The following is a 25782-nucleotide window of genomic DNA, read 5'->3' as shown; positions in this document are numbered from 1 at the left end:
TCAAAGAGGGGGAACATTATATGCGTGTACCCTAGATAATACTGAGGGAGGGGGGGGGGGGGGGGGGGGGGGGGAGAAAAGTCGGGTGAGTAAGGGGGAAAGACAAGGAAATGGCGCTAAGTGACAGTAACGACGAATAAGGGAAAAACTGTAATCGGGAGATTTGGGGTCATTCCAGAGGGCTTGGGAAACTTTATTGAATAGAGGGGGCCGGGCCGGCCGCATAATATCTCGAGCCGCGGATTCAAAGTTAAACGCTAAAAACAGCCCCTGCGCTACAAAGGTCATCATTCTTTAGTGATAAATTTGAAAAGGGTACAATATTTTGGATGTCTTTTAAATAGAAGCTTTATACTCAACAGTCAAAATTTAAATTAACGGTAGGGCCGCTTCGCAACTCTTATTTTGCCCTTCATTTGGATTCAGCTCATACCAACTCGCTTGTGCTTGTATTTGAACTCATGTTGGTAGTAATCATGGACAGGGGCGGCGATCCTGGGCTCGATAGGGGGACACGTCCCCCAGGAAAATCAGAAATATAGCTAGAAAGAAATATAGCGGAAAGAACGTACATATTTGGCTGAGGGATTTTCTAGAATGCATAATTTCAACATTCAACAGTGCAAAATCTCGCTTGGTCGCTACGCCCCGGCCTCCGCCCGATAACACAAAACTATGATAATTATGACGCCGTGATTTATCCATGGTTGGTATAATAGATCTTTTTTTTCCCCTTTCATTTCTAGTAACCTAATTGTATGCTATCACAATCATGATTGTTTTATTTTCCCTTTAACCCTATTCCCATTGGGTTATTTTGATCACTTCTTGAGTCCATTGGGGGGGGGGGGGGGCTTTTTGGCCCCCCCCTCTGATCTCGGCCGCTAATCGCGCGATCGCGCCGAAAATCGGCATGTTCATAGCCTGTGATGTAAACTGCGAGACTGCGTAGTCAATTTTTTTAAAATCCACTCATTATACTAATTATGCTAATTTATGCGTAAAAAACAATAAAAATGATAAATATAAATAAATCATTAAATAAAAGCTCCAAACATCCTCATCTTTTGTGCAGATACTCTTAGTAATGTTCTTAATATATTAACAAGAAAAAAAAATTGGTATCAAAATTAATTTCTTATGTATTTTATTGTTTTTATTAATTTCTTATGTATTTCTTTATTTTTTCAACCTTATTATTTTTATTGTTTTTTCGATAGAAATTGTTGGTGATATTATTAGAGTCATAAAAAGCAGAGTTTTTTAACCGTTTCAGCCAGTGAAAGGAAAAATAGACAAAGATTTATGAATTTTGACTGAATACACAATTTACATTGACTTTGTACATGAAATTCACGTTTTTGAGCCATTTTTGGCTTGACAATTTTTTCTTCAAACGCGCGTAACGTCGTAACCACACACCCGGTCGTCGCAAATTTGGTCTCAAAAGTTGCGCGAGACTTGAAACAAAAAAGTCACATAAAATCATGGCGCAAGCTTTTCGCGTTTCAGACTTATCACAAAAAATGTCGAGGGGGGGGGCCTAAAGAGCCCCCCCCCCAATGGGAATAGGGTTAAAGCAGGCGCGTAACCAGGGGCGGTAGGGGCATAGAGGACGAAAAAGGAGCAGACAAAGAAACATTTCTAAAAATTCTGACAAGTCGAGAACGGTACAACGAATTGTATTCTTTCTATAATAATTTAATGAAATGTCAAAGCTTCCGCGCTTCGCTCGGGAGGGGGGCAATTGAATTCTAACAAGGATTAAGAGTCGAGAATGGTACAACGAATCCTCTTCTTTCTCTAATAATTTCATGAAACATTAAAGCTTCTGCGCTAATTCACGCGTAATGGGGGGGGGGGGGGGGGGAGGGGGAACAGCGAGCTGGCCGAATATGATTTTTGATATCTTTTCTCGTTTATTTTGGTGATAAATAACAGTTTCACAAAATATATATTATGCTCAAATTTTTGCTCGCTCGCTTCGCTCACTATAGCCGAATTGTGAAACCAGAAAGTTACTTTTTCGGGCAAGAGGCTCCCCCCCCCCCTCCCGATGTAAACGTCAAAAATTGTACAGGTATGTTGCTTCTTATGACCTTGTCAGTATTGGTATGTCGAGTTGCCAAAACGGTCTGCGCGATTTTCAAATTTCCGGCCCCCCTCCCCTATTGGAAAATCCTGGATCCGCGCCTGCAGACATATCCTCGCTTGGTCGCTCCATTGTTTTTCATATATTTCATCTCATGCGATTTCGTATCATTTAGTTAAAATGTCATGAGATAGTTTTAAAATCCAAATCTAATCTCTTACTAGTAAGAGATTAGATTTCCTATTGTTGTTATATAATATATACCGTCAGCCTAGACGAGCAACAATCTCCTTTTCCTTTTCCATTATACGATTTAGAGACACTATAGGACCCATTATTTGTGACTATCCTCCTCTCATTGGTCGTGGGCTTAATGGTCGCCAGTTTTCGAGGAGCGATAAATACTGAATAATACCGAGCTAACTTATCTCGGATCCGTGAACAACCTGAGAGGAGATCGCATTCAAATGTTCCCAAATTAATTTGTCAAAGAATTTGATGGCAATTAACTGCAATTTCTTCCATACTAAGCCCAAGAATGAACGTAAGTAGACATAGATTCTATGTAACTCGGCGTCGATCGCGTCGGAGCTCCCTGGAGGCTGGAGTTAGCAATGCATGCAATGACTCAAGTATGACCAGGGCCCCGTATTATAACTGTTTTATAATACGGGACCTAGATCTATGCTTTGCTGGAGCTAGTAGAGTGGATGACGCTTGTTCCGGATCCCTTTAATATGACCCGTAACTCCGGCGTGGAGCAGGCGCGGATCCAGGATTTCTTAGGGGGGGCCCAAATTTGAAATTATGCGAACCAAATATTGGTACGTTATGGTGACCAACAGTGACGTAATGTGGCGGGTGGGGGGGGGGGGGGGGTCGGTGCAAGGGGGGCGAGTTCCCCCCCCCAGGCTTTGACGTTTCATTATAGAAGCCGATTCGTTGTAACGTTCTCAAAATAATTCTCGTCTGAATGTAGTTTTTCCCCTCCCGCGCGAAGCGCGGAAAATTTTTACGATTTATTAAATTATTCGAGAAAGAAGACGATTCGTTGTAGAATTCTCGACTCTTAATCCTTGTCTAAATTCAGCCCTCCCCCTCTCCCCTCCTGCGCGAAGCGCAGAAGCTTTGACGTTATATTAAACTATTAAAGAAAGAAGACGATTTGTTGTACCGTTCTCGACCCTTTATCCTCGTCTGATTTCAGTTTCCCCCCCCCCACAGCTTTTACGTTTCATTAACTCATTAGAGAAAGAAAACGATTTGTTGTACAGTTCTCGACTCTTAATCCTTGTCTAAATTCTGTCCTCCCCTCCCCCTCCTGCGCGAAGCGCGGAAGCTTTGACGTTTTATTAAACTATTAAAGAAAGAAGACGATTTGTTGTACCGTTCTCGACCCTTATCCTCGTCTGATTTCAGTTCCCTCCCGCGCGAAGCGCTGAAGCTTTTACGTTTCATTAAATCATTAGAGAAAGAAAACGATTTGTTGTACAGTTCTCGACTCTTAATCCTTGTCTAAATTCAGTCCCCTCTCCCCCTCTTGCGCGAAGCGCATAAGCTTCTACGTTTCATTAAATTATTAGAGAAAGAAGACGAATCGTTGTACAGTTCTCGACTCTTAATCCTCGTCTGAATTCAGGTTCCCCCCTCCCGCTCAAAGCGCGGAAGCTTTTAATCTTCATTTAATCATTAGAGAAGAAGACGATTCATTGTACCGTTCTCAAAAATAATCCTCATCGGAATTTAGTTGCCCCTCCATCCCGCGCGAAGCGCATAAGCTTTTACGTTTCATTAAATAATTAAAGATTCGAATTACCGTTCTCTCCTCTGATTCCTCGTCTCAATTCAGTCCCCCCCCCTCCTCTCCTGCGCGAGGCTTTGACGTTTTATTATTAGAGAAAGAAAACGATGCGTTGTACCGTTCTCTATACTCTTAATCCTTGTCTGAATTTCAAAGATGTTCTTTGTCTGCTCCTTTTTCTTCCTACGTCCTCTTCCGATTGGGGGACCGCCCCCCCCCCACCCCCACCCCCCCCCCTGGCTACGCGCCTGCGGTCAGATAAACACATCTTGATACCTTGTCCGACCCCGCAAGCTCAGGGGTTTAAGGCAAAAAAATACGGTCAGATGAGCATATTTTTGTGTATACCTTATTATTTTGCGACACTGGCAAGTCACTATTTGGCGTGGGGTCCAGGGGGCGGAGCCACAAAAAATCAGGGGTTTTAGGCATTAAATTACCGTCAGATGATCATCTAAGGGCCCGCCGTAGGGCCCTAGATGGAACCCAGGGGGCAAAGCCCCCGGAAACTTACGGGTTTTAGGCATTTAATCACGGTCAGATGAGCATATTTTGATGCCTCGAGGCTCTCGATCCCCGCCGTTCCTCGGGCCCTGACATGTAGGAATCTCAAGAATCATATTTTTGCCTGTTTGTAAATTTAGGAATTTGTCATTTTCCAACAAACACATATACAAACGTATAATTTACTAAAAAAGTGAGGAAAAATTTCGGAAATTATGTCATTTCAGCATTATTTGTAATCCACCGTTGTGGAATTAGAAATAAACCATGTTTGAATTTGATTTCCCCCAATCCCCCCCCCCCCCCCCCCCCCTCTATCAGTACGCCAGTATCTCCTCTTTTTCTTTTTCTTTCCCTTTCCTTCTCTCTTATTTTTTTTGATTGGGGGGGGGGGGGGGTTAACAGCCTGGGAGGCAAGGCCCTTTCGGCCCCCCGATCTCCTTCTTCCCCCTTTACTTTTCTTCTTCCTCTTCTTTCTTTCCCTTTTTCTCCTTTTTCCCTTTCCCCCTTCTTTCCTTCTCTCTTTTTTTTTTTTTTGTGGAAGGGGGGGGGGGGCAAGGCCCGCTCGGCCCCCCCCCCCCTGGATCCGCGCCTGGCGTGGAGATACTACTAAAACCTACCAAAAATGAAGTAAATATTCATTAAATGTCCACATAAAGATGAGTAGGGAGGCCAATACCAAAATCTAACTTTTTAATTACTAATATATTTATAATAAAACAAAGTTTAAAAGAAAGTTTACACTATGTTTCCAGCGGCTACAGCAGCCCCCTTTGCCCGAAGCGTGGTGTGCCGTGGGATTAAGAACCATTTTATCTCTGTATTCAAGTTTTGTTAGGTCTTGCCAAGTTTTCTCATGGTCTACCACGGTATCCGTGATGGGCCGTGGGGTGAAGGGGATGCTGAGTCCCGGAGGCTCCAAGGCGCACTACGGTTTGGCCCGCGTTCTACCACGGGTGCCAGAACGTAAACCTTCAGACGCCGGGATGCGCCGTGATTAAACGCGACAAAACGGCTACCATACACCCTGGCCTGCTGTGAAAACCGTGGCAAAACGGGACAAAATGCGCAGCAACCGTGAAGCAACCGTGACAAAACGTGCACTAAACATGTCAGAACGTGACAAAACTTGAATTTTGAAAAGTCCGTAAGATGCCGGGGAATGTGTGGGCATCCGGTCCCACTACGGACCACCTCCAAGTTTTTACTACGGCCTACTAGGTTTCTCATCCGCACCGTGACTGCTGTGGCAAATTTTTTGACAGTTTAAAAATCTGACTCCGTATCCACGGCAATTACGTTCTGTCACGTTTGCCCATACCTTCCCAAAATTAACATTATAACTTCCTTTTTCCGGTCTTGATTTGCCCTGCTTCTTTCTTTCTTCTTACCCTTTTCCCTTTTCCTTGTTATCTGTTTTACTTCTCCTTGTTCGTTTCGTGGTTGTCTGTTGTGTTGTAATATTGTCTTGTGTTTTCTAAGTCTTCGTAGGCAAAATTTGAAACAGTTATATATTTTTTTTCTGGGGGATCCACAAACTACAAGCACTGCTTTTTAGTGGACCCCCCCCCCCCCCATTTCCTCAGAAATTAAGAATTTCTTGTAATAATTTTATTATGTTCAAAATTTATTTGTATAGTTTCCTGAAAAAATGAATTATGTATGAAATAAAAAGAAGTAATATCTTTGTTTACCTTTCTGTTGGAAATGAAATAAATATGAATATGAATAGAAGGAAAATTGGAGGAATTATTATTATAAACTACATATTGAGATCTATTAGAAAAATTACTTTCAACCAAGATGACAAATTTAAGTGATGTTCTAGTTTCCGAGTGGTAAGTCAACACACAGATTACTGAGCTGGGAGACATTGCCAGGCATAGCGCCAGGTGGAGGGGCATAAATCAAAACTTTTTGTTTTTGTGTGTGAATCTGTGTAAAACACTACCACCACTTCTACTACTACTACTACTACTACTAACTACTACTACTAATTGTACTACTACTACTTTTACTACTACTTCTACTACTACTACTACTATTACTAATTGTACTACTTCCACTACTTCTTCCATTACGTTCTACTACTATACATTTTCAATATATTGGTAGTGCTCAGAGTATGATTGATTTCTCACAAGAAAGCATTGCTTAATTATCTCCATATGTTGTTCCCTTTGCAAGAATATGCTGTAAAACACCTTTGTTTTCTCGCTATTTTTAGGGAATGTAGGCTTAAAGCAAGAAGCAGATGTGAGGACTTTGAATTCAGTGCAGCCTGCAAATCTTGCAGAGACTGTTCAGTCATTCCCAGAAGTCAAGCAAGAAATGGAGAGAGGGACACTTGATCATCACCAAACTACATATAGAAGTGTAGCAGAAAGTGCCCATTTAGTCCCAGAAGATATGATCAAGCAAGTAGCAGAGAGAGGGGCATCAAATCCTCTCAGAACAACGGTTTGGAGTGCAGCAGAAGGTGTTCAGTCAGTCCCAGAAGATATGATCAAGCAAGTAGCAGAGAGAGGGCCCAGAGGGGCATCAAATCCTCTCAGAACAATGGATATGAGTGCAGCAGAAGGTTTTCAGTCAGTCCCAGAAGATAATGTCAAGCAAAAAGTTCAGAGCAGGACCTTGAGTTCACTGCATTCTGTAGATATGTGCATAGAAACAACCCTAGGACATACTAACAAGCAAGAAATGGAAAGTAAGACCTCAAAATCTTTGCAACATACTGAACAGAGTGTAGATGAAACTGCCCCATCAGTCCCAGAACACATTAGGCAAAAAGCAGAGAGTTGGACCTTACATACTTCGCCAACTCCAAATAGAAGCTCAACAGAAACTATTCAATTTGTTGAAGGAGTTCTCATCAAGCAAGAGGTTTATAGCAATGCCATTCATTACCTGTCACCCATGAATGAATTCATTCCATCAGTCATAGAAGTTCTCATCAAGGAAGAAGCAGAGGCCTTTTCAACAGTTGGAGAGGAAATCGATCAGTTACCCCTCAAAATCAACATCAAGCAAGAACCTAAAGAAGAAAGTGAAGAGGAAGGTGTTCCATCATGTCTAGAAGGTATTACTTGAATTGATATTCCATTGAAACCTGTGTACAAAATATCCCCGAGTCATTAAGGTTTCTTTTGCTAAATGTTTAATTGTTAACTTTAAATGAGTGGTTTCGTTTAATCGTTTTGATAAAGACATACATGTATGTAATCATGTTTATGAAAGAAGGCTTAAAACAGTACTCCAAAAACATGTACACACACACTCAAAAACAATCTATCGTAATTCAAATTTGAACATAGGCGTCTCCGAACTCGAACTTTTGCCAACAAATCTTGTACTCGCGATCGCTCAATGATCAGTACAGTGACAAATACTAGATACCAAGTTTGTCGATGCATGTCACGCCACGCTCAGCTAGCTTGCCCCTCGTCAATGGACACAGCGCTATGAATGTTTCACGAATTCATACCGCACCTTCGTACAATATGAATGGCTGAGGTGAAGATGTGGGATCGTGTAAAACGCTACAAGATGCTGATGCATGAAGTAGCGTGAATACGGCGTGGCTCTGTGACTCACGTGATGAATGGCTCACGCATTACCTAGTGCGCAAGGTACTTCAGACTCTACAAACCACAGTACCATATGTCCATCATTTGTAGGACATGACCGTGCAAGGCCTCTTGGGCTATCTTGAAGCAATCTGTCAAGTGATGCTAAAAATGATGGGAATTTACCTGATGAAATGTATCAAGATACAGTCAATGTGAATAATTCATATTCACTTGTTCTGGTTTTCCAACACAAATCTTCTAGCAGTCTCTAGTCCCTTGACATTATCAGCTATTAAAGGTAATACAAAGTTTTGGTATGGGGTTATGAATTTGGTTCAAATGAACATATTGGAAGCATATGCGATCCTACAATATTCATTGATCGTTGTCGCGGTTGAAATCGAGTCTAAAGTCATGAAATTGTAAATAATAAACTCTTTATGTTGTATAGCTCCCTCTCAAGGTCAAGATATTAATTAAGCTACATGTATAAAACAATGTTTCTTGACTAAAATCGACCGATTAGTTATTCCTGTTTGGAAATTATATATCACAACTACATATTCTGAGATTTGATGGTCGCAGCTACCACTGTACGGCAGTAGGCGCTTTTGAAATTTATCCAAATTTACCGGGAGCACCGGTATATTTCTATATTCAATTTTTCTTGAAATCAGAAGTATTTTATGGGCTGAATTTTCTAGTGCTTATAATACATCCACAGGGGCATCCAAATATATCAAAATTGTAAAGAATCTCTATTCACCCAATTTCCAAATGTCCCAAAACTTTGTAATACCTTTAAACACAAAGTGATTGTGCATTGCAGATCATCAAAATGAAGAATACTAAAGATACCTAATAAATCGCCTCCAGCAATTTTAAACTTACCAGTACTAATTCTTTTCCATTGAGGGTGTGACTGCCGTATTTGTAAGTGTAGAAATGGACCAATGAATATGTTTTGTTTGCTGTGATCTCCTTGTACACGTACAGATGGAACTCGAAGGACTGCACTAACATTTAATAATGAAAGACTGATTTTAAATAATCCGACACTAATGATTTATTTCAGGTAAAATCAATCATGAAGTAGATAGTACAACCCATAATCCTGTGTCAAGTACTGATGGAGACAAGGAATCTGAACATCCCGCATCAGAAGGTAGGTTTAATCTATAGTACAATGAGGTTTTTTAAAGGCCTGGTCAGACCACACCGATAATGATAACGAATAAACGATAAAGTATATGTGCATATTGCAAGATGTATTTAGTGGTAAGACCTCACCAATTTTCACCAGAAAAATGTTAGTTGTGTCAGTCAAATACTGTTGTCACTGCGTCACTTCAAAGAAGTGCAATTATTGGGTTACAGATGTTATCGTTTCTGCTTGCTCCAAAAAAGAATCATTGGCCGAGCAATCCCAATAGCAATATAAAATGGTTAAGGCAGGCTCATTAGCATATATTGTCAATGTCTGTCTTACATCTGCAACAAATTTCAAATACATTTTCCACTTTCATAACAGAACGATTTGGGAGCAATTTATCGCAGTAGTTATCATTATCTTTATCAATAAGGTCTGATCAGGACAGGGTTGGGCGATAATTACCGGTGGCGGTAATTACCGGCGGTAAATACTGGTAAATACCGTCCGGTAAATAAGATGGGCATCTGGTAAATATGTAAAAAACAGGAAATATGATATTAATTCTCTATTTATTAATAATTTTACTTGTTTTTAGCCTCAACAACCGAAAATGTTGCACATGGTTTTTGAAGCACATGGCATTTTGTTCATATGCTAATTAATAGGTATTCATGAATATGGTAATTAGCAACTGACTTGAAGATACTATGTCCAATTTGCAGTCCCCAAAAATGAAAAGGTTAAGTTACAACGGCATTTGAAAGATTATACTAAATTAAAACTTCCCTAAATTGCAGTTGGGGCTTGAAATGTCTTTAAGGGGGAAAATAACAATTAGTTGTTGAATCGACTTAAGAGCTATAGAGCCAGTAAGTAATTGTACCGAATGGTTGTACGTTTTATGCTAAGCAAAGATTCAATCAGTTAAATTTTGGCCATTACAAGAAGTGAGTTATTGATGTAGACAAATGCTCATGTACCCTTTACAGCTCATTTTATGGATGTTAATTATCAAAGAAGAAAAAAAGCCAGTCAGTCACTCAATAGTGTCTGACATTGAAGTCTAGCAGGTAAACGGGTTTCCTTGCATAATTTGAATATTAGGACACTGCTAACGTTCTAATTTCACCGATAAGAGTCGACATACATGACATGCTTATTATTCCTTCAAAGTTGTACAGAATTTGATGTTGGCTGCAAAAGGGACATTGAATTGAATTGAATTAATTTATTTATTCACGGTAAACTCTCATCAGTCTAAAAAGACTGCTTTTCAGCAAGTTTGTGTAAAAAGCATAAAACAGATCTCAAATACATATACATCAGTAAATACATAGGAAAACTACTTAACTCATAGCCTGCCATAAGGCTGCATGCACGCTATCGTTAAAGTGTTTTGTACATGCGAGAGAGCTACTGCTTGAGTGCCATGTGCGTGCGATGCAGCATTCGTAATAGCAGTTATTGTTCATGCTCATTGGACTGTGCTGTGTAATTGGCACTCGCTATTCAAAGAACCATCGCGTTAATCAGATTATCTCCAAAACAACCTGGCACAGGGGGATTTGGGGCTTAGCACAATGGGGATTAGCCCTGTGGCATGATAAGAGTTAAAGATGACATACATGCATAAAATACAAAACTTAGATAACAAACTATTGCATCAAATAAAATAACAAGCATAAAGATATATGATATAAAAGGTTTCATATGAATAAATTAGGAAGAACAAAATTAAGTAAGAAGCTAACATATTAAATGAAAATTACAGACATAGATAATATGTGTCATTAAAAAAGTGTCATTTTAATAAATAGGCATAGGGGAAGAGAAGAATGGGATAGGATGAGAAGAGAACAAAGAAAGAGAGAATGTGAACAAATAGAGATAGAAGAAGAAGAGGGATGAGAAAAGAACAAAGAAAGAGAGTATGTGAGAAAAGAGAGACGGTAGGATGCGAAAGCCAATGTGCTTAGATTAGCAAGTGTGCGCTTGTAGAAATGATGCCTGGCTGGAATGCTCCCCAGGGAGTGGAGAATGTGCATACATTGTGTGCAGGTAAGCCTGAATCCGATGACCAGGGTAATAATCTATGTATCTGTAAAGCGCTTTGATAGGTCCTGAAAAGCGCCATATAAGAAATAGTTATTAAATAGTTATTACAGAGTCACAAAATTATGCCCTCAGAAAAAGTATCCCACTAATCATAACAATAATACACACAAACTTCTACACTACTGTAACTGGATTGCAGTGGCATGGGATGAGAATAAAACTAGAGGGACAATACACTTGCTGTGCACTTGTAAGTTGGCAACTGTGTAAGTCATGCTGCACTACATTAAATTTTTGAACAAAAAAAAAATCTGCAGAAATGCTTTTCTGAATGAAAAATACGAAATCCCTGTACTTGTTAATAGGGTTATGCGATATTGCAATTTTCATTATTCGATTATCACAATATATCATCTTCCAGAGAATAATCCTCTTACAAATATTTATAAAACATGTGATTTGTTTCCCCACATGGCAGATACCTACAGCATGCGATGAAAGTCGTTACATAATTGTATGTCTTTCTTATAATTTTCTGTCAGAATAAAGTAGTGAACAGCTTCAATCATTCTAAATTGCAATATTGGATAACAATATTTTTTTAACCACCAAAGGGGATATATATAGGATATTAACAAAATCCAGTATTGATTATTGATTGATTTTTCAGTATCGCAATATTTAAATATTACTGTAATATCATGCAGCCCTACTTGTTAATGAAATTTTTGGACCAATATAGGTTCGCACACATTTCTCAATAAGTCAGATCAACAGCTTTATAAATCACCCAAAGTGAAAAATTGTAAAAAATTTATGCACAAAACCAATGGACTGGTGTGGCCATGACAGCACACAGCTGCTAATCCATGAGGAATAGTAAAAAAAACTATATGAAATGCAATCAAAGCTTTGAAAAAATATATCTTTTGAATATCGTTTATCAAATTTTGTTCTAAAATTCGCAGGTGAGTTTCATTAAATATTCTGGATTTCAATTCCCTTCTTATGCTATGGTCACATTACCCAAAAGTAGCCTGCTCAGCAGCCGAGCGGCGAGTTTTTAACCAATTCTGCCCGGCGGCTGCCCGGCCACCGAGCCGCGGCCCCCCAGGCACCGCTCGTTTTTAGGGCATCGCTCGGTCGCCGCTGAGGTTTTAACGCGGAGTTAAAATTTGGGTGGCGCCTGCTCATTTTTCACTCGACGTCCAAAATATGCTCAGTGCCTGGGCGGTCGCCGCCCGGGCACCGACCTAATTGCTGGGCGATGCCTAAATTCCAGCAGCGACCGAGCAGGCTACTGATCGGTAGGTCGCTGGTCAGATTTGTGACCATAGCTTAAGAGGTCAATACTTTTAGTATGCATCTATCAGTCTCACCAGCTGACAGTCAATAAATGCATCTCCCATCCTGTGCTTGCCCACTGGTCCTCGTTTCTTCTTTTCAAACATGATGGGTACGAGAAAAAATCCAAGGTTCTTCCTTTGCTCTGTAAGTGGAAAAATTGTAAATACATTAATGTCCTTTTTATTTTGAAGAAAAAAAAATCATTTCAACATGCTTGAACCAATTCACCCATTTTGCCATATACATTTTTCTCTCAGAAGTTCAGAACATAATCCAAAAACTTCTGTCTCAATTTGAAGTGACGGGACAATCATGTACTTTCTTACACTGTATCTGAGCTGTCGATGACATGAGCTTTCTCTTTCTCGCCACCAGGTGATATTGTTGACAACGGACAAGAGACGGTAGATCGTGGAATGTCAATCAACAGTGGAGGTAAATCTCATCTTTGCTCACATTGCGGCAAGGTGTTTTCCACAAAAGATCAACCCGACATTCATCTGAGGATACATTCTGAAGAAAAGCTACATCAGTGTCCATGTTGCAGTAAGAGATCATGTCAGGCCAGTCATCCCCTTCTCCACTTTAGACCACATGCAGGAGAAAAGCCATATGAATGTTGCTATTGTAAGAAAAGGTTTTCTTTGAAAAGTGCTCTAAATCTTCATCTCCGAACACACACAGGAGAAAAGCCATATGAATGTTGCTATTGTAAGAAAGGATTTTCACAGAAAAATGAACTCATTCGTCATATACTAATACATACAGGAGAAAAGCCATATGAATGTTCACACTGTAAGAAAAGTTTTTCTCACAAAGGTAATTTCATTAGACACCTACGAACACACACAAGAGAAAAATCATATGAATGTGGCTATTGTAAGAAAGGGTTTTCTCAGCAAAGTGCTCTCACCCAACACCTCATAACACACACAGGAGAAAAGCCATATGAATGTTCTCACTGTAAGAAAAGTTTTTCTCACAAAGGTAATTTCATTAGACACCTACAAACACACACGGGAGAAAAGCCGTATGAATGTTCACACTGTAATAAAGGGTTTTCTGAGAAAAGAAATCTCACCCAACACCTCCGAACACACACAGGGGAAAAGCCATATGAATGTTCACACTGTAAGAAAAGTTTTTCTCACAAAGGTAATTTCATTAGACACCTACGAACACACACAAGAGAAAAATCATATGAATGTGGCTATTGTAAGAAAGGATTTTCTCAGAAATATGTACTCAATCAACATATACTAATACATGCAGGAGAAAAGCCATATGAATGTTCACACTGTAAGAAAGGATTTTCACGGAAAAATGATCTCAATCGTCATATAGTAACACATACAGGAGAAATGCCATATAAATGTTGCTATTGTAAGAAAGGATTTTCACAGAAAAGTATACTCACTCAACATATACTAATACACACAGGAGAGAAGCCATATGAATGTTCATACTGTAAGAAAGGATTTTCTCAGAAAAGTACTCTTCACCGTCATCTCCGAACACACACAGGAGAAAAGCCATATGAATGTTGCCATTGTAAGAAAAGATTTTCTCAGAAGAGCGTACTCAATTGTCATCTACTAACACATACAGGAAAAAAGCCATATGAATGTTCATACTGTAACAAAGGGTTTTCTCAGAAAAGCTATCTCACCCAGCACCTCCTAACACACACAGGAGAAAAGCCATATGAATGTTGCTATTGTAAGAAAGGATTTTCCTGGAAAAATAATCTTCAATGTCATCTCCGAATGCACACATCAGAAAAGCCATATGAATGTTCACACTGTAAGAAAAGTTTTTCTCGCAAAGGTAATTTCATCAGACACCTACGAACACACACAAGAGAAAAATCATATGAATGTTGCTATTGTAAGAAAGGATTTTCTAAGGAAAGCCATCTTACCCTACACCTCCTAAATCACACAGGTGAAAAGCCCTATGAATGATGCTATTGTAAGAAAGGATTTTCCCAGAAAAGTGTACTCAATCAACATATTACGGAGCCCGGGAAGGGACATGGTAAAAATATTTTTATCTCGTTAAAACGAGATAGTTATCTCGTTTTAATGAGATAGTATCTCGTTAAAACGACATAGTATCTCGTTTTAATGAGATAGTTATCTCGTTTTAATGAGATAGTTATCTCGTTTTAATGAGATAGTATCTCGTATAAGTCCATTGCATACTGGAACCGGGTGGTCCCTGTATTAAGCCTATGGGAGTGAGAGAATTCAGTAGTCCACGGGTTAACAACATAATACCCGCGAGGCTAGACTAGACTGCGCGCGCTGGCGCTAGCGCGCTCGCTGCTTAATGCAGTAATAGCGTATATAGCCAGGCGGCCATGCCATGCCAGGCCTTGTACGTATGTACTACTAAGTTACGTCTACGGTAGATCGACTGAATTCAACCAGAAGTTGCCGGTTGCAATCGCGAGGATTGAAGGTTAGTTCACTTCTTTTACTTATTTATGGCCGGGTCATTCAATGTAAAAGTGAACAAACAGCTAATTTAACAGATTTGCTCTTTTTCGCGATCAGTTCTAGATCTGTGTAACGTTAATTTTAAGACTGCTCAATTAGCAGACTGCAGTCCCCATCGGAAGCGCCCTGTTCTGGGGCCCGACGCTTCAGGCTCTCCGCGGTCTGGGTCTGGGACCCTGGCCTTGGGCTTGGCCTGCTGGGAAGGCTGTGGTCATTTTGCAAGCTAGAGACAAAGTAAACTAGATCTAGACGTTACTTTTTTACGTGCTCGCATTGCAGTAGAAGTGTGGAATTTTCGTATGTATAGATCTAGACTAGTCTAGATATACGAGGAAAAAGCAAGCAAATGTCAGAATTGTAAAAAAAAAAAAAACCTCATATTCCACGGCTATTGATGTCTAGTGTGTAGAGTCTAGATCTAGATTCAACTATGCAATATGCAATACACCGCAACTTAGTCTTAGTATAGATCTAGATCTATTTCAGCGGCGCGGCGGATCCAGGATTTTTCAAAAGGGAGGGCCGAAGTTGGACCGAAATATCAGCCTCTATTTGGCGTTGACGTTGACGGTTGGATCCGCTGAGATTGCATATCTGGCTTCTCTAAATGCCTCTGAGCTCTGTCATTTTGTCAAAAGAATGCCCCCAGAAAGATGGTTATTCCTGTCTAGGCCTCATCAGGCACCAGAAAAATTCGCTGACCAGCGAAAAAAGTGGAAAAAATGATCCTTAGCTTTTTCAAGTGTCTGTTTAGATCTAGTCTAGATCTACCCAAAATATTTCTTGACAAGCAAACAAAAAGGAGAAGGGGAGGGCCATGGCCGATTCCCCCCCCCCCCCTTGATTCCGCCACAGTATAGATTCTATGACTATGTTGTTCAAATTATTTGCTAGGTACCAGTTTACTAGTAGGTTTATTGTCGCCCTTAGTCCTTACACTTCTAGCCATGTAATAACATTAACAGTAACTGGGATTTTGTCAAAATGTTTACATTTACGTATCTAGAGGCTAATAAAAAAACATCAGTGCAACACTGTTGAGTATGTTGAAGCACTAAAAATAGAGGATTTATTTATTTAATAAATTTACTGTCTTCATATTAACTTTCATTGCTAACATGTTGAGCTATTTGATAAAATTATTTTTTTATTTTTTTTTTCTCAGTAAATTTACAATATTTTAATGTTTAAATGTTGCTGAAATAGTTACTTGACAAATGCAAAGCAAGATTAATAAACAAAAACCAGTGTGCATGAAAAGTTTATTTAACCAGTTCTTTGGGGGGAAAAACACTGTTGCCTGTGCGTTTTAGATAGGTATACACCATGGGGCTAACGTAGTGAGCCCCATGCCTGCAGGGGTGGTTTATTGTACTAGTAACTACGAGTGTAGAAAATCAATAAGTTTTGAAATATTATAAATAAGGACTAGACCTAGACTGCATGCATGGCTGGAATACTCCCCCAGGGAGTGGAGAATGTGCATACATTGTGTGCGGGCAATCCTGATTGAATCCGATGACCGGGGACGGGGTAATAATAATCTGTAAACTGCTTAGATACATTATTAATGTCTTACTCTTAAGCACTATAAAAAAGCGGATTATTATTATTATTGATTGTGTTTTCAATATTTTAATTTTGTATTCATTGTATTTCTTCAGTAACTTAATGCCTGGCTAAAACATCGACAAACTTAAACTAATGTCATACATAAGTGTTAATACATGTGTAGGATCTACATCTATATAAGTTAGTTGGGAGTAGACTCTAGACCAGGCCTTCTCAACTGGCGGCGCGCGCGCCACTTGTGGCGCTTGCGGTCAGTCGGAGTGGCGCGCGACTGTTGCAACAACAAAACAAAAAACGGAAAGAAAGAAAATATATATTTTAGAATCAAATACTCAGCTAAATCAAGAAGTTGCAGTCGAATTTGGTCCCAAAATGCCTGCTTAACAAACATGAAGAAAGGGGAATTTATTGTTTTTTACCATTTTATACGAATCTAAACCTAAGGTCTGAACAACAATTAGCTTACGATGGGATACCAATTTTAACATTGCCAATCTCTGGAAACATCTTGTTTTTTTTTTTTGATTTTCACTTTATTTTGACATTTCCTATGTTTATTGCAGACAAAACACTACATATAAATATACCTCCAGTGTAATTGTACCCAGGAATTGTACTAATTTTGTCACATCAATATGAAATTATGATTGATTATATTGTGGAATGAACTGGTGCTAAAAATGCCCCATTAGGGCCTTTAGAAAGCCACCAGCCACCAGCCACCAGCTTCAGGGGGCTCTGCCCCCTGCTACCCCCGTTAGGGCTTCACCCCTGGACCCCAACCATTTTCGGCTCGGTCGCTACGCTCCCTCGCAGCTCAGTCAACCATACAGGGTGGCACTTCAACTACAAATTCGTTTCGTTTTGGCACTTCTAATAAACTAGTTGAGAAGGCCTGCTCTAGACCCTATATCATACATGTATGTATATGGTCCATCCATGCATGGACCACATACTCATCTCCCATCTTCCAAAAAAGAATAGCTAATGATTTTGGTAACAAAAAAATTGCCTCACTAATCATCACTGCTTCTTTGTTTTCTGTCTTCAGCGTGTTCTTCGGCAACACTGAGGCAGCATTTGAGAAGAAATATCCCTCAGGCTCAGCTCACCAATTGAAGGACAAGGACAAGGGTTCTATCCAGAGTTTCCAAGTAAGATAATTCCTCTTATAATCCTATTCAGTGTAAGTGTTAAAAAAAGAAACTGAATTGAAATAAGAAATTAAATTAGATAGAAGAATAGGCAGCAAGATGAGGGGTAATGGAATATAAGTTCTAGGAAAAAGTTTTGAAAACACTTGTAACGATTTCTGGATCTGGATGTATACGATGCTGGACCAGTTGGTATATGATTGCAGCAGATGAGAGAGGGCGCAAAGAATAGATAGTTGAATCGTAGGTGGCTCTTCTCAATCTTAGACTTGAACACCTTTGATGATGGACAGACTATTGATTACTTATTAGAGTACAGACTCAGTAATTTTGAATCCAAAGGACCTGTAGATGGTACGTACTGAACTGATAGACTCTTAGAGCTGTAGCGTACCTTTAGGATAGACCTAAACAATCCAATTTTCTGGGCATTGGTTGGCACATAACCTTATTCTTGAAACTTATGACCTAATTCTTGTGCAGCCCTGATATGGGTATTAATTGCACAGGTCACTTACTGACTTTTTCTTAAATTCTCTTTTTAGGCACAATTTTTGTAGGGTGTTTTCTGCAGCTGTGACCCATGCATACACACCCTAGCCTCCAGCACAGCATTGACCACCCAGCTAATCTCATTCAGGTATGACTTTCTGGGATTGATTTGAAGCTCAATGAACAGAAGGCTCAAGATTAGCTATTGTCACCTTCATCAGGGGTGGGTTCATTAGGATCAGGGGTGGGGGCTAAATGGAAAAGGGAACAGATTTATCAATTTTTTTACATGTTGGCCTTGAGGTGTAGATGTGCAAGAAACTTTTTTAAGAATGGGGGAAAATGTGTTGCCATGGTAACGACATATTATGCCAACAATTGAGGGGAAAATGCATTTTCAAATTAAACTTGGCACACATGTTTGCTTTGAAGTGTAGATGTGTAGGACACATTTTGGGACAGTGACAGAATGTGTGTTGCCATGGTAACGGCATATTATTCCAAAAACTGAAAAACAAAACATACTGTGACGCAATGAATAACTGCGCGGGGCGGGGGTATTAATCACCTTCAGTGATATTTCTAGTTATTATTATGATTATTATGAGTATGACTAAAATGTTATTATTTTACTAATAGCATTATTGTTATATTGTTATAATATTTTGTTATTTTTTATCTTTCTAGGTTCCTTCATACATATGTTCTGGCACATCGACATCAGATTGATTTCCAATAGTCGGTTGACTTGGTTGGAAAGCTTAGAACTAATCAAAGCCAAGATCAGCATTAGCATCAGCGTCAGCATTCCGCTGAACACAGTCAATGGCTGGCCGTGATCATTTGATCAGTTTGTACTTTAACCTGGGAATGTCCTATAAGGAAATCATTTATATCTAATTAGCACAAGAACATGGCATAGAACTTAGTGAAAGACATCTCAAGAGGATATTAGCTCTGAATAACTTTCGTCGCCGACATTACACTAACTTAGCTGATGTGGTACAGTTTATTGAGCATGAGCTTCAAGGGTCAGGTCAGTTGCACGGATACCGCATGATGCATGCTAAATGCAGACAGAATGGTATGCATGTGAGAAAGGAGGATGTTCGTGTCATTTTAAAGTATCTGGATCCAGAAGGCGTAGCAGCCAGAACAGCTAGACGACTAACCAGACGTTCTTACTTTGCTAAAGGACCAAATCATGTGTGGCACGTTGATGGATATGATAAACTAAAGCCGTTTGGATTATGCATCAGTGGATGCATAGATGGCTATTCACGAAAAGTAATGTGGTTGAATGTGTATAATACAAACAATGATCCAAAATTAGTAGGAGGATACTTCTTGGAAACTGTTATGGAATGTGGTGGCTTCCCTTGCAAAGTTCGTGCTGATCGTGGCACCGAAAATGGACACATTTGTGCCTTTCAAAACTTCTTTCATCATAATTATGACTTAGAACGAAGAGTGTACATCGAAGGATCAAGCACTAGCAATCAAAGGATTGAATACTGGTGGGCATTTTTGCGGAAGGAATGTACACATTTTTGGATTGAGACCTTCAGAAGGCTGTCAGACAGAGGGGACTTCACTGGAGACTTTCTAGACAAGAATCTTGTTCAGTTCTGTTTCATGAGCATTCTACAGGTGAGCACCCTACCAGAAAGAACAGTCATCATGATGACTGATTTACAAGTCATTGATGCAATGGAGGCATCAGAGTCATCAAAAAGGCAGCAATTGGAACCCTTGAAACCCTTGAAATAATAGTTCTAAATAACATTAGATTTAATGGCAAATAGGCCAAATAGGCATCAAACAGTTATCAAAAGGCATAATTTGGCATCAGACATCATACAGACATCAGGAGCCATCATTTGGCATCAGGCATCATAAGTCATCATTGGCATCAGAAGTCATCAAATTGGCATTAGAGAAATGATATCAGGAAAATGGTCATACATGTAAATCATTTAGGTTTTTTTTTTCTCCTGACCTGCTCCGACCCATACAATGTAACATTTGACCCTGACTGACAAATACATGTAAATTGTTCTGAATTATCAAAGTTTCTTAAGTAGAATTATACAAAATATAAACAAATAAAACAAAAGGTTGCAAAAACAAAGAAATACATAAGATATTCATTAAACAATACATTATTTGACAAAGAAATATTTTGCTACTGCATTTTTTTTTGTTAAGAAAATTGTTACAGATGTCATAAGGAATGTTCAACCTTTTTAAATTGATTTAGATGGCAAAATATGATTTTCTGCATAAATTTGCATAATTAGTTAAAAATAGAGTTTTTGAAAAATTTATTATACGGTCTTGTAGTTTGCATCAGACTGTACATTGGTGGAAAATGTTGCATCGATCCACGGCCGAGATCAGAAAGGGCGTGGTTGCTCCAGCCCCCCCCCCCATGATGTTGTTTGTATATGTACACGTCCCGAGTCAAGTCAGATAAACTTCCATTCATAACCTGTTCATAGTTGTGCTATCAAAAAGGCTTCCTCTCTAAGGCTTTTTTAGTGACTAAAACTTAAATTTTTGGAGGCATCATAAAGCCTTGTCCTAGAAACTTTCACAGTGATGACTAATGATGCCTTCTTCTGAACAAATAATGCCGTGATGCCTGAATGATGACTGTGATGCCAGTTTCTGATGGTGCCTATTCTGATGACCATTGATGCCTCCTGATCACCAAATGGTGCCTATTGCTTACCGTACCAAAATGATGTTTTTTGATGCCCAAATGATGTCTTACTTTACTAGTGATGCCCAAATGATAATTAATTTTTCTGGCCAGGCATTTCACTCTTCTTAATGATTTAGAAAAGCACTGGTTACCATGCATCTTTGTGACAGAACTTGGAATCTAGTCATTGAAAAAATTGTGTTTCTTATTACATTTACAATATATTTTATTTTATGAGGGTTGGGGGCATTCACCCCACATGCTGGTACATGTACATGTAGGTATATGTGCCACAAGTACAGCAGAGGCAAAATTAGGGGGCTCACCAAAAATGGGGGTTCACTGGAACTAAAGATCCAAGGAGTTCAGACCTCAAAATGTGCTTTGGAACTACATCTAAATCTGACTTAACTATGTAAAGGCATGTTGAATAATGTAATGCTTTGGAACAGTTTACTTGCCACAAAAGCTGGATATGCAAAGAACTCTTATCCATGTGAATTACATTCCTCACATGGCAGCCGCTCCTCTGAGGCAGCCCGGTGTCACATTTGAAGGTTTGGGATAAAAGACGAAGCATGATTCAATGGAATTGAAAAGGTGAAGTATTGTCACTTATTGTCAACATTTGTGGGCTCTGGAACAAAAATATGAAAATTTGCCATGTAATTAATCTGAAAGTTACATGCATCAGAATTTTTAGGGCATAAAATTGGGGCATTTCAGTAGCATATGTGTACCGTACAATATATTGTGAGTGCACAATACAATTAACTGCAGAGGACTTAGACCAAGAATATGGCCATAATATATCAGGTTCTTAATCAAGTAGTTCTATATTGCCGTAATTGGATTACTAATAACTTAAAGTTGTATAATATATCAGGTTCTTAATCAAGTAGTTCTATATTGCCGTAATTGGATTACTAATAACTTAAAGTTGTATTTATCAGATTCGTTGCACACAGTAATTTCACCATGGTAGTATTGTTTCACAAATTATTTTACAGACAGAGCTAGACAAGATGGCTGATATATGGAACAATCACCGTATCCGACCCTCTGTGAATCTCCATGTACCAAGTGGCCATCCAATGATGATGTATCATACTCCACAAATCTGGGGTACTGAAGATCAGCTTTGCACCAATGTTGATGATGACGATCTGGCTGCATGCATAAGTGATGCTGTATTCCGATCTACCGTACCATGCGACAAAGATGTATATGACTTGTGTGTGTATATTATGAAAAGAGACAACCTTGATCAACCAATGGAAGTCCAGGATGCCTTAGAATTGTACATCCATCTGAAGCAGGAGATTACTGTGTTGCTTTAAATATATGCATTCAGGAAATTAAGCTGAAACCCCTGAAGCAAAATATATCTTAACCCTCAATAGCCCGGGGGGGGGGGGGGGGGGGGGGGGGGGGGGGGGGGGGCTAAATTTAGCCCCCCCCCCCCCTCGACATTTTTCGTGATAATTTTTTAACGCAAAAAGATCTCGCAATGAAATTTCATATGAAAGTACATGGTATCAAAGTACAGCCTAAGTTCGATTTCGGAGTATGTAGGTCAAAGGTCATAGCTCATTAAATATGCGAAAATGGTTTCTGTTCGATAACTTTAGTAATGTTTGACAGATTTTAATGAAATTTGATATTCCATAAAGTAGTAAACTTTCTGTACATCCAATCTCCAGGTATTAGTAACTTCCTTGCGTAGTAATATAATAGTAAGTCTACTGGAGGTAACTTGTTTTAACGTATAGGTAATTTGTACTCGGCGAGGGGATGCGACGCTTAGCGTTGCTCTTGTTTTTACTGCATTACTACTTTCTGAACCAATTCACCCGTTTGAATTTGTGTGTTTTGAACTTGTACCTTTCTCTTCTTCATGCTTCCTCGAGGAGCCGATGTATTTGCATTCTAATGTGAACCTGTGTCATCATTACAAATTTTCAAAATACTGCATCTTCTTTTTGCTCAAGAATTGTGCACTTTGTATTCTTTGTCAAGGAGATCAGTACATGTACAACCAGACACTAAAGCTTTAAAATCGTCTGGAAGTCCCCTTCAAGTACAATATATATACCTTAAAGTTAGGAAGCTAAGATACAATGGTTGCAAGTCGACTTGTTACATCTTCATCATCGTAATAACCACCATCACAATATTGACAACTAAAATTACAATAAACATCAATCCACAATTTAGGGAATTACCTGAATTGCCTTGTGGTGGCAGAGACTCAAAATGTTATTTTCAGGGGGGGGGGGGGGAATTCTATTATCAAATTGCCAAGAACAAGTTAATATGAAGGTACATAAAAAGTGATGCATTACATTAAGAATTAAAAAACAAACACATTCTTGATCAATGCATTGTCAATTTGTGCTGGAAAAGATTTTTCACTCAGTTATTGCTAATGTAAGGATTTACCAATTGTATGCTTTGAAATTTCTGTTGAAAAGACATTTTATTGAATTTGAACAATTACATGTCTGAAATTGTGATTTTTTTTTTTTTTACTTGTCTTCGAATTTCTATAAATTTCCATCTAATTGTTACATAACAGTTATTTCTCTGCTCCACAGTGGTACTTCATCTTCAATAGATATAGATGTAAAGGTGAAAATAGGCACCCACACACATGAAAAGCAACGTTACAAGAAGAAGAAAAAATTGACACAGAAGGCAAAAACATGGACATCCAACACTATTGTTGTCACATAAGACATTTGGGAAACGAGCAAGATGAATGACAGGTATAACTTTAATTGCAAGTAAACAAAAATAACACTTCGACAACAGACTGATTTATACAAACACAGTCCTTTGATTTCAGGAATCAGAACATGGAATCAGTGAGGAATCCCTCAACATCTTATTGAAATATGTAGAGGTTAATATCTTTTGTATGCTTTCTGAATGAGATAGGTCAAGTTTTGTTTTGATTACCAAGAAAAATGACCTTTTGTGATTTTTTTTCCCCTAAATTTTGTATATTATTGCTGTTCGCCTATGACATCACAAATTCTTATCAAGAGAGGGCGACGTGGAATTTATCAAATTTCAAGAAATCATAACTCTTGAATGGATCATCTAATTTTGCTCAAACTTTCACTAATCTGCTTAAAAGTTAAATATTTATTTTAATGATGTATGGGTATAATTGTCCTTAAAGTGACAGCTGGAATATTAAAATACTTACATGACCTTTGATTTTGGCTAAATATGGGGGTCCCCATGCATGAACAATATACCCACCAAATTTTTTTTTTTTTTTAAATTATTCACATTTTGTAAGCACTATGGACAGATGACATTTTGATCTCTTAGTTTTACTCCACCTGGGTGGCTCTACAAAGATGGCTAGCCATAGGGAACATAATAGTATACCTATTATGTAATGGGAGCTTGCTCATCTGTCGGGACCAATTAAAAAAAGTCTTCATTGAATAATTGATTGAATTTATTTAACCACGGTAAAAAACTTAAACATAAATCATACAGAAATTACATTGAATAGAACTACACAGAGAAACAACCTAGTAATAATAAGCATAATTAATTAAGCATGATAATGAAATGAATACGATAACAATGAGAGAAACATAATAAAAACAAGAAAACCTAACAATACATGTAAGATGTCTGTGTCATTTGTATAGTAACTGAAGGGAAAAGGAGAACAAAGATGAGGGAAGAAGAGGACGCGAGAGCATATAGGGGGAAGTCTGAGGAGAAAGAGGAAGAGAAGGGGAGAACATAAGACAGAGAGAGAGAGGAAGAGAAAGAGGGAGGTGGAGGTTGGGGGGAGACTGACACTTTAATGGTACAATGCATCTACCTCTGCTTCAAAGAGCTTACGATTTGAGAAAAGATACTCTTTCAGGCAACACGTTGTATAATTGGACACCCGTATAGATAAATCCCATTGTTTGTTTTGAGTTTTCCTAAAGATAGTTTATGGCCGGAATTTCTGAGCCCGTAAGAACATCCTTTTAAAGAAATGTGTTCGCATAATGACGTAGGAAGCAATTTGTAAACAAGTTTGAAGATCTATCCTAGGGCTTTCCTTTTCCAACGTATTTGGACACGGTCAATTTTACTAAGAGAATAGAGCAGATCAGTACTAAAAAGACTTATCAATGGACAAAACCGTTCTTCTCATGTAATAACCATGAACTAAAAAACAAGTGCATCGGGCACTGATATAAGTTAATAATTAATACAATACATGTAACTAGTACAGAAAAATTATGAAACAAAACAATGTCAGAAAAATGTAACATCATTAACAAGAGCCCTGTGGGGATAGATGCTCTTCTCAGCATGCTAATTAATTAACTTGACGCTATTTCTTGTCAAGCCCCCACATGTATATCATCACTTCAAACTGAACAATTCAATTTTGATAAAAATGTAAAAAAAGTTCCCAGATGCGGCAGGATGGACAGCGCACAACTGACAGGATGCGAGTCCTTGGCTCAGGTGAGCTGGAAATGTAACAATAATTTTAAAAGAAAAATACCTAACAAAAGACAACTATGTTTTATGCTTTTGTTTGACTCTACATAATAGGCAATAAAGTCTGTTTAAAGTTTACAACTTCAACTGGTTAGTGCTTTATTCTAGTAATCTTCATTCTGGTTGTCAAGTCAGTACATAACACAAGAGGGCGCACTGCCACTCTAAACCATATATAACATCCTTCCTTCTTTAAGAAGTTAATACCTGTATATTAGTTTGTCGGCCTGAAATGCATGTATGAATGCCCATGTCAGTACACATAAATCTAATTATAAATCCTCTGGAAATATCTGTGTTTA

The 25782-nt window shown here is 38.7% G+C and overlaps 2 protein-coding genes and 1 long non-coding RNA gene across 4 annotated transcripts; all 3 read left to right on the top strand.

The window, feature by feature from the left end:
- Positions 1-5275: 5275 nt before the first annotated feature.
- Positions 5276-14617, top strand: LOC100891941 (zinc finger protein 271-like). Its single transcript, XM_030975009.1, has 4 exons — positions 5276-5363; positions 6625-7476; positions 9042-9131; positions 12897-14617. Exons 1-4 carry the CDS (start codon positions 5276-5278, stop codon positions 14483-14485), a joined length of 2619 nt encoding a protein of 872 aa, XP_030830869.1. The 3' UTR covers positions 14486-14617.
- Positions 14618-14713: 96 nt separating this feature from the next.
- LOC115918369 lies at positions 14714-18946 on the top strand. Of its 2 annotated transcripts, XR_004062254.1 has the most exons (4): positions 14714-14984; positions 17646-17748; positions 18294-18388; positions 18928-18946. It is a non-coding gene; the product is annotated as an uncharacterized LOC115918369 (long non-coding RNA). The 2 variants fall into 2 exon arrangements; XR_004062253.1 differs by lacking the exon at positions 18928-18946 and having other exon boundaries at positions 14719-14984; positions 18294-18529.
- Positions 18947-19146: 200 nt separating this feature from the next.
- LOC115920210 lies at positions 19147-22361 on the top strand. The gene is made up of 2 exons (XM_030975455.1): positions 19147-19890; positions 21958-22361. The coding sequence occupies exons 1-2, from the start codon at positions 19297-19299 to the stop codon at positions 22285-22287; spliced, it is 924 nt and encodes a 307-aa protein (XP_030831315.1). The 5' UTR covers positions 19147-19296; the 3' UTR covers positions 22288-22361.
- Positions 22362-25782: the final 3421 nt, after the last annotated feature.

The sequence above is a fragment of the Strongylocentrotus purpuratus genome, unplaced genomic scaffold (assembly GCF_000002235.5).
Source record: "Strongylocentrotus purpuratus isolate Spur 01 unplaced genomic scaffold, Spur_5.0 spur5_contig_867, whole genome shotgun sequence".
Lineage (NCBI taxonomy): Eukaryota > Metazoa > Echinodermata > Echinoidea > Camarodonta > Strongylocentrotidae > Strongylocentrotus > Strongylocentrotus purpuratus.
This window is presented reverse-complemented; position numbering and strand designations above follow the sequence as displayed.

Excerpts from the sequence above, each read along its gene's own strand:
- LOC115920210 (XM_030975455.1), top strand. The coding sequence starts at position 19,297 with ATGATGCATGCTAAATGCAGACAGAATGGTATGCATGTGAGAAAGGAG. Across the intron at positions 19,891-21,957 it reads GTTTCATGAGCATTCTACAG|ACAGAGCTAGACAAGATGGC; the intron begins GTGAGCACCCTA and ends ATTATTTTACAG.
- LOC100891941 (XM_030975009.1), top strand. The coding sequence starts at position 5,276 with ATGGGCCGTGGGGTGAAGGGGATGCTGAGTCCCGGAGGCTCCAAGGCG. Across the intron at positions 7,477-9,041 it reads TGTTCCATCATGTCTAGAAG|GTAAAATCAATCATGAAGTA; the intron begins GTATTACTTGAA and ends GATTTATTTCAG. Across the intron at positions 9,132-12,896 it reads TGAACATCCCGCATCAGAAG|GTGATATTGTTGACAACGGA; the intron begins GTAGGTTTAATC and ends TCTCGCCACCAG.